The sequence below is a fragment of the Arachis ipaensis genome, chromosome B10 (assembly GCF_000816755.2).
Source record: "Arachis ipaensis cultivar K30076 chromosome B10, Araip1.1, whole genome shotgun sequence".
NCBI classification, from domain to species: domain Eukaryota; kingdom Viridiplantae; phylum Streptophyta; class Magnoliopsida; order Fabales; family Fabaceae; genus Arachis; species Arachis ipaensis.
This window is the reverse complement of record NC_029794.2, coordinates 124,314,444-124,329,072: the sequence shown is the minus strand read 5'-3', so window position 1 is coordinate 124,329,072 and position 14,629 is coordinate 124,314,444. Positions and strand designations below refer to the sequence as shown.

The 14,629-nt window shown below is 36.6% G+C and overlaps 2 protein-coding genes across 2 annotated transcripts in view; one reads left to right on the top strand and one right to left on the bottom strand.

Moving 5' to 3' along the window:
• The window catches only part of LOC107624359, a 4,602-nt gene extending 3,330 nt beyond the window's left edge, over positions 1 to 1,272 (top strand). The window contains exon 3 of the mRNA XM_016326858.2: positions 243 to 1,272. Coding sequence (XP_016182344.1) covers positions 243 to 1,054 — 812 coding nt within the window. The 3' untranslated portion in view covers positions 1,055 to 1,272. The remainder of the gene's footprint in view (positions 1 to 242) is intronic.
• On the bottom strand, positions 11,925 to 12,590 carry LOC107621468. Its single transcript, XM_016323487.1, has one exon. The coding sequence runs from the start codon at positions 12,588 to 12,590 to the stop codon at positions 11,925 to 11,927; it is 666 nt and encodes a 221-aa protein (XP_016178973.1).

Genomic DNA, 14,629 nt, shown 5'->3' with positions numbered 1-14,629 from the left:
TCAATCATAATTGATAGAGATATAAATTTTTATTATATATAGATTATGTTCATGTTATTTGAGCCAACTCGTGAGATTTTGGTTAGCTGAGTTTGATCTTTACAAATAAGCTCGATTGTTTGAGTCGAGCCATGAACCGAGCTTGAGCTTGGCCTAGTTTGACTCACTTCCAGCCCTAGGCCGAAGTGTCTTGTGCTTTTTCTTTCTTTTTATTCATTGTTTCTTACATTCTTGTCTTTCAGTAAAGAAAGGATCTAATGTCGACTCAAATAGAAGCATTGATTATTCTCCATCATCTAAGCATATTCCTACTGAGGAGAACAGATCATCATACAAGGAAAACAAGAAAAGGGGAGAGGATACAGAAAGTTCTTGCATCCCACTCAACGATTCAAGCATCCCACTCAACGATTCAACATCCATTCGAAGTCCTCTCGATCAGGAGTCAAGGAATGGTTTCTCTTCATGGAGTAGCACCAGCATTAGTAGCATGAGTACATGTTTCTCAGGTAGCGAGGAAGAAGCAGACGACGACGGATGCCTTGATGACTGGGAGGCTGTTGCCGATGCTTTAAATGCCAACGATAATCGACGTTCCACAACTTCAGATTCGGCTTCTACCATTCTAGAGGCTACTAAGAACCCAAAACCGGAGTTTAAAAAATCACATCAGAAACGTCAAGCATGGAAACCTAATGATGCTTTTCGTCCCATGTGTTTACCGAACCTCTCAAAGCAACATAGTTCATCATTAAATTCAAACAGGAATGGTGGTAACCCGAAACCTGCAAGTTGGAGATGGCAAACAATCATTTCACAACCTTCTCAATGCCCCATTTGTTATGAGGACTTAGATGTTACGGACACAAGCTTTCTTCCTTGTTCTTGCAAATTTCGACCGTGTCTTTTCTGTCACAAAAGGATCCTTGAGGCTGATGGGCGATGTCCGGGGTGTAGAAAACTATATGAATGTGTAGATGTCAATGTTATGTTCAGAATTGGAGCCAATGCTTTTCATATTACTCAATCATGCACTATGAGTACTCGATGCTAGACATCATAGACCAACCACATATTGTGCCAAATTTGCTCTATCATATCAGTTTTTTTGAGGTATGCTAATGTTGGAAACTCAATAGGTATCTTCTTCTTTAGCATTCTTAGTTCACTAGAATTCCTTTTTTTTTCTTTTTTTGGTAATTTTGTATTTTTAGAAATCAATCCAACATAATCTTAAGACTCAATCCAACCCAATTAATACAGGTTGTTAAAGGGTTTCTTTTTTTTCCGAAATTGTTTTTTTTTTTTTAAAAAAAAACGCACAAGCTTCTATAACCTTTCAAACTAGCATAGATTTTTCCCACAGGATATGTGAATCAATTCTAGTTTCTTAGCGAATCCAACATAACAATTAATTTACAATGATCTATATCACTATATTAATAGGCACTAATGTGTTTATTGATTCATCTTTTTATTTATTAAATGTGTGTAAAAATAATAAAAAATTGAGATGACAAATAATTTATAGTTTAATTTAACTAAGATGTCTTGAATTTAAGTCTTGGGAATAACAGTTCTTTTTTATAAATTATATATAATAAAAAGTATTTTAGGTGTTTTGTCGATTTTTAGCAAATCGATGGTAGTTCGATATCTAGTGATCTGGGAGCGAAACCTACTCCTCTGTGCGAGTACCGGTTTTCTAGAAGTGCATCAAAGTGTCTTCGATTAGACTAAATTTGAAAATTAAAATAAAATAAATTTATGAATTGACAAATAAAATTCAGAAATTAAAGTTTTGTAAACTAAATCAACAATTTTTTCAAAGAAATTAAAGAAAAATAATAAATTGCCTTCGTTTGAAGCAAAGAACTTCCACATATAAAATTTAAACGCAGAAAGGTAAATTGAACAATAAAATAAAGAACATTTAATAGATAAAATCAATTGAAATGTTAAATTTACAAGAGAATAAATTGAAAGAATAAGGAAGGTGGAAGGAACCTTATAGAAAAGTTACTCGATTGCAGACTCAGGAATTTCCTGGGATGTGAGTGTGCTAGAGTGTTTTTCTGAGTAAAAGTTCCAACCCCTTTTCACTGAAATTTCCTAGTATTTATAAACTAACCTTACGTAACAGTAAATTGAATCACATTAATTACAATTAATTATAATTAAAATAAATTACAATTTTGAAACACAATCGCCCTTGGTAACGGTTCCCACTACACGATTATAGATATTCCCCATGTGATTAATTATCCACTAACCTTCTCACTTCTTTGACCACTCGACTAAATCTCCGAAAGTCCTCCTTCAAATCGAATCTCCCTCTTGACTTAGCTTCTTCGATTTCGACAAAGTAATTGGTAACAATTTTCGCATCAGCAACTCCCAAACTTAGTCTCCTAAGCACATTTTCTCGAAAACCCATACATGATATTTTTCAATTTGACCATTTCTGATCGAAAATAATTTTTTCGATTAACAAATTGCCCCCTTGGATTAATGTGGTTTCCTTTGGTATCATTATCGAAAAGCAAAGCACTTAATCCAAAAACGTCAGTTTTCAAATTAATAATAATTGTCATTTAAACCTTCCATTATCACCACTCCACTCGACACCTCTCCCAAGACTCACGCCTTCTCTCTCCACCATTCCATCTTCCTCAAGAAGTTACCTCTTTTTGCATTTCTCTACAGTAACGGTTACAATAACACTTTAAATCCACCGTTCTTACCTCCATTCAATTTTCCTGAATTCCATCATTCTCTAAGCTTTCTTTACAACCTTGAATCTCTTCACAAAACTTTCCAATCTGAGAATGGCTGGCTTTTCCTCACAAATCACCTCTTCTGACAAAGGTAAAGGCCATGCATCAATACCACCACCTCCACCAGCTCTTCGCATTCTTAATTAGATCGATGATGAAATCATTGATGATCCTCACATTCAGTCCAGTGATAATAGGATTTTAATTCCTTTCACAATCGAAACTGACACACATTGCTTCCTCTGACCAATTGAGTCTCTGGAAAAGGTGAACAAGAAATCTCTTTCTTTCCCCAGTGCTGAAGGGGAAGATTTGCTAATAAATCAATCTTTCAACATTTCCCATTTTATCAACTAAAGGACGTTCAAGAACAACCCAAAAGTCAACCCACGAGGATATGACTTTACAGCCTGGTACCGACGTCTCGAACCCACCAAAAGTGCCAGTTGGGAAGCTCTAGGATTCACGAACTGCTGAGACTCTCTCATTTTTCTTTGACTACACATCCTTGGATGATCGGGGCTGTTACATGCTTCTGGAACAGAACCACCAATAATTTCCACCTTCCTTGTGGAATGATTGGAATGTCTCTTCTCGACGTAGCCGCAATCACTGGACTTCCCATCAATTTACCAGATTATACTTCTGAAATGCAACCTGAACGTCAATACAACGTCGTTCTGAGCAGCTCTTACAGTGATTTCATCGCCCATAACATGGGTAGAGAAGGTACCAGAATCACTGATAATGAACATGTAGCTTTCCTATTCTACTGGTTAAATGCAATTCTATTTTGTTCTCGTAGCGTCCAAATATCAAAACTTTACCTCTCTTTGGCCATACTTCTCCATGAAGGTAAAACTTTCAACCTGGCTAAGCTTCTTTTGGGGCACATTTTCGAGGAACTTGGCCAATTTGTTTGTGACCTACGAGATAACAAAATAATAAGTGCAGGAGGCCCTCTATGGCTTCTTCAATTATGGCTCAACGCCATCTTTGAGAATTTCATGACAAAACCCGAGAGTGGTCATACTGACAAGCAGTATATTGAAGGGTTTCGATTATTTGCGTACAAACCCAATTTCCTAAATGCACAATCAGATGAGGATATGTTTTGGGCTGTTTTCACCCTTTTTCATTCTTGTAAAATTTTGAAAATGAACAATTGAATTTCACTCATTTTTTGTGCCGCAACCGAGGCCCTGCCTGGTTAGATCATTTGCTTTTTCCAAACCCATATGAAGGAAGTGAACTTGCCAAATGAAGTTGGGCACACCTATTAGCCGTTCAGGTAATCCCCACAGGATTATCTTTACAGAAAAAAGAAAAATTCAAGATAACTTTGTATGCTCCTCACCTGTCCGCCAGACAATTAGGATTTTCACAAGCCATTCCCAAACCTCAACCTCAAAACAATGACCTTTTCTGTCACTTTCTTCTGACTACCCAAGAAAACTTCGACTCTTGCCTCGCCATGAATCAACAGCGCAGGGATCGTTTTAATTTCATGGAGTATGAACGCAGTTCTTATATTACCAAGTCATGTATTGAATGGTGGGCTGCCTATTATGCTAGGTACACTCGTACCTTAGAAGACATTCAACAAACTGCAATCCAAACCGCCCCTGTTGCTGAGAGTTCTCCAAAAAGAACTCAGAAAAGGAAAGTTGAAACTGCTCGACCACCACCAGTGAAAAGCAGGAAAACTCCCACTAAAACTTCTCGAAAGGTAACTTTATAATTCCTTTCTTTATTTAATCCATACTTCAACTTTTGTCTTTTAAATCACACTTAATTCTGGATTTCTTATCAGTTGATACTGCTTTCATCAACTGAGAGTTCTGAGGAAATCGAACCGGCCAATAAAGACACTCCTGTTGTCTCTTCCCCATTAGAAGATATAGCCGATTCTGATTCTGGCCCTCAATTGATCCGCAGGACCAAAACTTCTCAGGTAACACGATCGTCACTACAAACTTTACCTATTTTAACATAAAATTTAAACTCATAAATGTGTACCTTTTTGTTCTAGCCTTCCCACGTCACTCACTCAGTCACTTCTGCTGAAGAACTTAACCCATTAATTTTGCCACAGCAACACGGTCAAGAACAGTCAACGTCACACGACTCGATTCAATTTTCAGGACCCAGAGTAATTCCAGCCACTTTTCCACTTTCTTCTTACACAACACAAATAGTGGACCCAACAGCCAATCCTTTGCAACATTCCCCAGCAGAAACTCAAAGGATTGAATCGACTTCACCAGACAATCAGGTTATTCTTTCTGAAAAGAATCTAATAGTTCCTGACTCTGATTCTGCTTCCAAGGCTGCTGACACTACCAATTCAGACTCCTCCAAATCCAAGGTTTCAGAAACTCCACCAGAATTACAACCAACACCTTCAGACTTGGCATAACTTCATACTCCTCCAGGACCAAAACCAAGCACGTCAATTATTCCGACAACTCTATCTAGTGCTACCTTGGATGACTTGACTTCTATTCTGAATAAAATTATCCAGGAAACTAAAGTGCCAATACCTGTTCCAGTCATCTCAAGTCCAGTTTCTACAAGACCTCCAATCGAATTGGATCCTGATACTCGGGAACAACTTCGATCGCTCATCAAGCTCTTGGATCATCCTCCTGCCACATGGGTTAATGACCCAATCCTTAATCTTGAACTCCCAACCAACATTCCCAATTTTGATTTAATTCGAGGATTTAAACAACTCATTGAAGAAAGTGTCGCATTCCATTTTCAATTCCAAGAAATTGAAAATCGAGAAGCCACAGCCATATCCAGAATTGAAAATTACCAAACAACTGCTCAACCAATCAAAACTGCTCATGAAGAGTTTGATTTAAAGATTGCTCGTGCTATTTCTGTCCAAGCCTTTCATGACCAAGAAGAAGCAAGGCTCGAAGCGGAATTGGCTCTAATTCAAGAACAACTCACTACTTTACACCAAAATTGGACCACCTTGGCTAAACCTTTGGTTGCAGCTAAGCAAGAACAACATCTCCTTATCCAACAACTTGTCTCAATTGACGCTGAGCGAGAGAAAGTCGAACAACAGCTTTAGGAGATCCAAACTGATAAATCTAAATAAAATGGGATGCTCACAACTCTGGAAAACAAAAGGACAAAACTACGCTCTGTTCTAGCTAAATTATTGGTGCCTTAAACTTTTTCTTTTATTTTGTAATGACTTTTGTCTCTTTTAAACTTTATGCATGCTGAATTTTCTATGTTTGCCAACAATAGAAAAGTTTTAAATATTTTTCATTAATTGAGCTAATCACCTTTCCTGACTCGATATCTTTGATTTGATAAGCGTTTCCAGAATATGTCCCTATCACTTGAAAGGGACCTTCCCAACTATGGGACCACTTACCAAGAAATCTCGATTTCTTTTCCATTGGTAAAATAACTTTCAAAACCAATTCGCCTGTTTGAAAAGATTTTCTAGAAATTCGACGATTATAACTTCGAGCAACACTTTCTTTCTGTCGAATTATATTCTCTAGTGCTAAGATTCGCTCTGACTTTAACTCATTTAACTCGTCAAACATTGCATTCCAATAATCATCGACCGGCAAATCGTTTTGTTTCGATACCCTCAAGGTATTCAAATTAATTTCCAATGGTAATACTGCATCATGGCCATACACCAATTTATAAGGTGAGGTTCCTGTCGAACCTCTTGGTGAATTTCGATAAACCCATAACACTTGACTTAAAGTCTCATGCCATGTTCGAGGCCTATTCCCAATATGCTTTTTAATCAAACCTATCAATATCTTGTTTGCTGCTTCAACTTGGCCATTAGCTTGTGCATAATAAGGAGTCGAAGTGACCATATTAATATTCCTCGAAGCTGCAAAGTTTTTAATTCTTTGACCACTAAACATAGTTCCTTGGTCAGTACTTAACGTCTGAGGAATTCCAAATCGATGGATAATATTTTCTTCAATAAAGTCAATTATCTCAGTTTGCCCAGCTTCTACTAACGGAATAGCCTCAACCCACTTCGTAAAATAATCAATAGCCACTAAGATAAACATGTGTTGTCTTGATGAAGAAGGATGAATCAAGCCAATTAGATCCAAAGCCCAACCTCTAAATGGCCATGGCTTTATTATCGAATGTAACTCAGCTGCCAAAATTTGTTGTATCGAGCCATGTTTTTGACATTCCTGACATGCTTTTGCATAATCAATACAATCTTTTATCATAGACGGCCAATATATATGATTTCGATATAACAACCATCTCATTTTCCTTCCTGCCTGATGAGCACCACAAATTCCATTATGAACCTCGCCCAGAGCAACATTCTGATCTTCTCGACCTAGACATCTCGACAAACTTCCATCAATCCCTTTTTTATACAACTCATCAGCCAATAAAACAAAGTTCATTGCCCGTAACTTTATTTTTCTATCAGCTGCAGTATTGGGATCTTTCAAATACTGAGCAATAAGCTTTCTCCAATCAGAATCCTCCCATTCATCCATACACAGCACTTCTCTTTCACTTGCTAGCACTAAAATTTGATGGATACTAGAAAATTTTTTAATAGTTTTTGGGCTAACTCGATATCTTGAAGCAATTTGGACCAATTCATTAGCAATTTCATTATGAATTCTAGGGATATGTACCAAAGAAACTTTCTGAAAAGAAGTTAACATCTCCAAAGCAGTTACTAAATATTTCTGTAATGTTTCATTGTTACATTTAAACTCCTTTGATAACTGCTTTAAAACCAACTGTGAATCTCCTAGAATTTGAACCTCTAAAGCTCCTTTGTCAATTAAAATTTCGAGACCTAAAATTAAAGCCTCATATTCAGCGACATTATTAGAGCAAGGATACTTTAATTCAAACAAAAATTCTGATGGAACAACCTCAGGTGAAATAATAAGGATTCCAATCTTTGTGCTTAGATCCATCAAAATATAATTTCCAATAATTGACCTCTATATCAATAATATTTGCCCCCTAGTCATTCAGACCTTTCAAATTATCCACAAGAAAATCTGCAATGACCTGTCCTTTAACAGCTTTCGCTGGGACATATTGCAAATCGAATTCTGTTAATGCTAACATCCATTTTCCCAAATGCCCCCTTAACATAGGGAAACTAAGCATATACTTAACAATATCAGTCTGCGCTATTACCTTTACCGATTTAGCCACCATATAACACTTTAATTTCATACAAGCATGATATAATGACAAACATAATTTTTCAGTCGGTGAATACCTTGTTTCGATATCAGTTAGGACTCGACTAAGGTAATAAACTGCGCGCTCATGCCCATTCTCATCATCTTGGGCTAACATACATCCAATCGAATTCTTAGATGCTGCAATATATAATTTTAAAGGCTCAAATGGACGAACATTCGCCATAATCGGGGCTTTGGCCAAATAAGTTTTGATCGAGTCGAATGCTGACTGATGTTCTGTAGTCCATTCAAATTTCGAACCATTCTTTAATTTTACTAGAGGCGCAAACACCCTGGTTTGATCTGAAAGATTCGAAATGAACCTTTGAAGATAATTAATTTTCCCCAAAAACGATTGTACTTCTTTTTTCGATTTGGGTGTAGACAAAGCTAATATTGCATCTGCTTTATTCTTATCGATAGCTATCCCCTTTTTATGAACGACAAAGCCTAAGAAATTTCCTGCCGATACACCAAAATCACACTTCAAAGGATTCATTTTCAATCCTTTTTTCTTCATAGTCAAGAATGCTTTTCTTAAATGGTCTATATGTTGATTTACAGAAATGGATTTGACCATTATGTCATCAATATACACTTCCATAAATTTTCCAATAAACTCATGAAAAATGGCATTCATTGCTCGTTGATATGTCGCTCTAGCATTTTTTTAAACCAAAAGGCATAACCACCCATTCATATGTACCTAACGCCCCAGGACAACGGAAAACAGTTTTGGCCACATCATCTTCCGCAATAAAAATTTGGTTATATCCAGAATAATCGTCTATGAAGCTTAAGATTTCGTTTCCTGCTGCAGAATCGATTAACATATCTGCAATTGGCATGAAATACTCATCCTTTGGAGTAGCATTGTTCAAATCTCGAAAATCGATATACACCCTTAATTTTCCATTTTTCTTCATCACTGGAACTATATTCGACACCCACTCTACATAACGAGCAGTTCGAATAAATTTGGCTTTAATCAAGCGTTCTATCTCTTCGTAAATTTTCACATTGATTTCAGGAGCAAAATGTCTAGGGGTTTGTTTCACAGGTCGAGCATTGGGTTTCAATGCTAATCGATGTTCTACTAATGATCGATCAAGACCAGGCATTTCATGGTAGTCCCATGCAAAACAATCCTTAAACTCATGTAACAAATTGATAAGATTAGTTCGAAAAGGATCAATAAGATCTTTACAAATATATGTAATTCGAACATCATCATGAGTACCCAAATTAACTTCTTCTAAAGGATCTTGAGATTCAAACCCCTTATAATGATCATCTTCAGTTGTACATTTTTTAAATCCCAAAGGTTCCAAATCATAAATACAATCAAAAGTAAAATCAATAACATCATAAGAAAGAGTAAAAACTTGATCTTTGATTGAATCATAATAACTTTTATTCTCTAAACAATGAGCCTCTGCTATTAAATCGGCAGTCTGACTCATATCGTTAACTTCATTACAAGTAATAAAAAGATCATTACTACATTTGACTAGAGGTGTCGAATCAAACATATTACTACTAACAAATCTATTAATCCTATCTGATTCAACTTTATCATAAAAATCATCTTTATTTTCTAAAGCTTGGAAATTATTTAAATAATTATGCAAAGTTACCAAGTAATCGGAAACTTCCTCAACCTGGTCCATGGTTTAGTCTTCGAGGCCTTCAAGAATCACAATCCCAACCTGTTGGTTCATAGGGCATGTTTGGGTAGCGCAACTTCACCGACAGTCCCTCCGAAGTCAAATAACAACCTTCACAATTGTAAGGATTCAGAGATCGATCAACATTTAAAGGCTTCAGCTTGCGATTATATATCCTAAAATCGACATGCATTTGTTCGACATAAAGACTCGAATCTGCTTTGACAATTTCAGGCTTGCCTTCCTCAGTCCATAGAAGCACACTTTGATGCACCGTAGATGGCACCGCACCTACTCCATGAATCCAATCTCTCCCAAGTAAGGCGTTATAACTTCCCTTCGATGACAGCACCACAAACACTGAGTGTCTCTCCGACGACCCCACCTTCACAGTTAAGGTAACCAGCCCTCTCGTTAGCGTGGAATTCCCACTAAAATCAGTTACAGCAATATTCGTAGGGACCAACTCACTAACATGTTTCCCTACTTTTCCTAGCATCCTTTCAGGAAAAAGACTTATTGCTGCCCCACCATCAATCAATACATTGTTTATCTTGTAACCATTCACAACAGCAACAATGTGAAGAGGATGCAAATGAGACATTTGCTTTTCAGTAGGGCGAAGGAAAACACATAGTTCATCTTCTATGCGAATAAAAGAAAAAGCCTCTTCGTCTTCCTGATCGTAATCCTCATCCGGATTACCTTCACACTCCCCAAGGTACTGGGTAGGGATTATCGAAATCGTCCCCACCATGTCATCATCTCCTTCGTCGAAGTATTCCTCATCGACATCAATATCTTTATGTTTATCTACCCCAGAAGACTGAGTGATTGCCTTCCCTCTGTCCATCTTGGCTGGTGATGGAATCTCTTTAGGATAAGTCTCTCCATCAGAAGGAAAGACAATTCAGGAATGCACCGAAGGAGTTGCCCCCTTGCTTGCTTCCTCCCTGTATCAATTTGAAGTTTCTTATTCTGATGGAAACTTCTCCTTCCTCCTCTTCCTCTCGGGTATCCTCTGGCTCGTCCTCGAAAAGCGGCATACTGATTTCGAGATGGCGCTCTATGTCCCCATTGAGGATTGCGTCGATATAAGTGATCACACTTTTGAAACTCTTGACAGTTTCTGATCCATTGAACACCAATAGCCTGAGATCGGCTCAAATGTGTATCCACATCATGTAGAGGAATTTTTGAACTAGAAGCTTCTACACGTCGAATTGGTTGTCTCTGACGTGCTTATTCCTCCCTGTGGGCTAATTCTTTCTTCATTCTTTCCTTTTCAAAGATTGCCGCCGCTTCAGCATCAAAAACAGCGTTATACCGTGGACACAGAGATACGTCCCGGTCTTTGATTTTTTGCTGAACCAAGAAGTCCAACAAACCATCCCCTGTTCTAGGGTACACAGCTCTTACTCTCAAAATCATCAAGAACCACATCAAAATCATAAGACATCCCCACCATATTCACTCCAAAGCAGGGTTCCACATAACTGGCATCAGTTTCAAAGGGATCTACATCAACCTTCATTTCCTTTTTGCCATCATCAAATTTCAAACGTCCTTCCATTATTGTCTCCTGAATCAAATCCCTGAAACGAACACAACTGTTAGTCAAATGACTTGTTGCTTGATGAAATTTGCAATAAGGCTTTCCTTTCAAATCCTTCAAGGAAAGTAGTGTTCTACCCTCAGGCAAAACCAATTGTTTATCTTTAAGCAACACATCGAAAATCTGATCAGATTTCAAAATATCAAAACTATATTTCTTTCCACTTTTAAGTTTTGAATCATTCGACTTTTCACTACCAGGGAGTTTTTCCAACAAAGAACAAACATATGGAGGGTCCTTCTTAAGTTCGGCCAAATCGACTTCTGTTTCGAAATCAATTTCTTCCTCTGAGGACTCCATGGTTACATAAGCAACGTTCTCCTTTCGAGTAAACGGTTTACTCTTCGACCTCTGTTCGGTTCTATGTTTTTCTTTTTTCCTTTTTCATTAACTCAGTTTGCCGAACCTTTTCAGCCAAATCAGGAATATGCACATTAAGCAACTTTCTGTGCATATAGAATCCTAACCCCATAGTTGCTATTTTCACTATTTCATTTTCAGGCAATGTGACATAGCACCTACTTCTAGCATTTTTGAAACGTATTAAATAATCATCAATGGTTTCACCATCTTCACGTTTCAAAGCTACTAAATCGGTAACTGCTACGTTCATTTTCCCTCGATAAAACTAAGCGTGAAAAGCAGTTTCTAACTGATTCCATGTTGTGATCGAATTTGGTCTAAGATTCGAAAACCATGTAAATGCATTCTTCGTCAATGACGACGGAAAAAATTTCATTTTCAAATTTTCGTCATTTGCTAAGTTTCCAATTTCGACCAAATAACAAGCAACATATTCAGTTGTTGATTCTCCGACTTCTCCAGCAAATTTTGTAATTATTTTTGGATTTTTTACCTCTCTTAGCACTTCAACCATTTTAACTACTTGGGGAAAAGCCGAGACAAAATGTGGCTGATTCATAAAACCAACATTCAATCCAACCCGATTTAACACTTCTTCTATAATTCGGGTGACCTGATAACGATCACGCAATCCATGTAAAACATTATCAGCATTCTCATGTCGATGAACTATGCGAGGATTTTCTCGATTTGGAACATGATTTTCATTTTGAAAAATATTTTCCATCCCCTCATTAGTTCCTCGAACATTATGCCTTTCGCCTTCATCATAATCGACGATTCGAGCGATCCTCTCGACTTGTCTAGCAAGACGCTCGAATCTCAATTCATGATCGGCCATCATAGGATTCAGAATTGTAGTCATTTGCTGAGTCAATAAATTAACCAAGTCATGATGATTTTCCTCCACTTGTTGTCGATACGCTGCCATTGAACTCGCAGCATTCAAAGTGGAGCACACATGATACTCACGAGAATACTCAGAGTGTTGTTGTGGGTTTTGCATAATATTTACTCCATTTGCATTCCCAAAACAGATAGACGGGACAAACCCACCCACCGGTCGGGTGTAACCAGCAGGAAGACCATAAAGGGGGCCAACCAACGGTTAATGGAGGTTGAAACGGTGGCGCAGGGCCATGTGGACGCGTATTACGTCCAACATTTTCAGTTTGAATAGTCGTGACGACTATGCTTTCAGTTCCAATTGCACCTTCCGAACGTGAAGACACGTCAGCTTGTTGTACGGATACCGGTATACTATCATTGGTGGAAAAACTACCATTCACATTTGATAATTCATCAGCCATGTGAATGATCTTCCCACTTTGTAATCGCATACACTAAGAAATTACTGGAAAGTATTTATTTTTGACACACTTCGACTTAAAAATTGTCTCACTGGGCGTGCCAATTTGTTTTGTCGATTTTTAGCAAATCGATGGTGGTTCGAGATCTAGTGATCTGGGAGCGAAACCTACTCCTCTGTGCGAGTACCAGTTTTCTAGAAGTGCATCAAAGTGTCTTCGATTAGACTAAATTTAAAAATTAAAATAAAATAAATTTATGAATTGACAAATAAAATTCATAAATTAAAGTTTTGTAAACTAAATCAATAATTTTTTCAAAGAAATTAAAGGAAAATAATAAATTGCCTTCGTTTGAAGCAAAGGACTTCCACATATAAAATTTAGACGCAGAAAGGTAAATTGAATAATAAAATAAAGAACACTTAATAGATAAAATGAATTGAAATGTTAAATTTACAAGAGAATAAATTGAAAGAATAAGGAAGGTGGAAGAAACCCTACAGAAAAGTTACTCGATTGCAGACTCAGGAATTTCTTGGGATGTGAGTGTGCTAGAGTGTTTTTCTGAGTAAAAGTTCCAACCCCTTTTCACTGAAATTTCCTAGTATTTATAAACTAACCTTACGTAACAGTAAATTGAATCACATTAATTACAATTAATTATAATTAAAATAAATTACAATTTTGAAACACAACCGCCCTTGGTAACGGTTCCCACTACACGATTATAGATATTCCTCATGTGATTAATTATCCATTAACCTTCTCACTTCTTTGACCACTCGACTAAATCTCCGAAAGTCCTCCCTCAAATCGAATCTCCCTCTCGACTTAGCTTCTTCGATTTCGACAAAGTAATTGGTAACAATTTTCGCATCAGCAACTCCCAAACTTAGCCTCCTAAACACATTTTCTCGAAAACCCATACTTTATTTTTCGATTTGACCATTTCTGATCGAAAATAATTTTTTCGATCAACATTAGGAAAAAATTAAACACCAATCCTTTTAATATTTTTGTTATTGGAAGTCTTATTTATATTCTTGATTATTTTCTTAATACTTAAATGAATAAAAATTTAAATGTATATTACTTTTTAAAAGCATCAACAATATAAATAATTCAGAATTTTTTATTTAAAAATATAGAAGATAATTAGAAATATGAATTAAAACTCCACAATCATTTTTAATGTGTATAAAAGTTTTCAGAGAATAACATATGTTTTCAATATGTATATATATGCATATGCGCACGCAACACCCCAGAATATACAAAGCCCTTTCTAGACATTTGTTGAACTTTGTACATCGTTGACTCTAATACTTTGACTTGAAGACACTTTTGCGTCGTAGAATTAAATTATTATTGTTCAACTAAGAGGGTATGAGTTATATACAACCTTTACTTCTTCTCTAAGATTGAAATAGCACTTTCTTTTTTCGGGAACAAATAAGTTCCTTTTTTATTATGTTCAATTTGGTCATTTGACGGGGAAAATGGCAAATGGACATTATGTCAATGTATTTTATTGGGAGAAAAAAATCACACTATTCTCTAATTAAATTGTTTTCTTTGCATAACTATTCAGATAGTTAGGTTACAACTCAACAACATTAATTATTAATTAGATAGATTATAATTGAATGATATAGTGTAC

What these genes read in the sequence shown, in the direction of transcription:
- LOC107621468 (XM_016323487.1), bottom strand. Translation starts at nt 12,590, where the DNA reads ATGGCAGCGTATCGACAACAAGTGGAGGAAAATCATCATGACTTGGTT.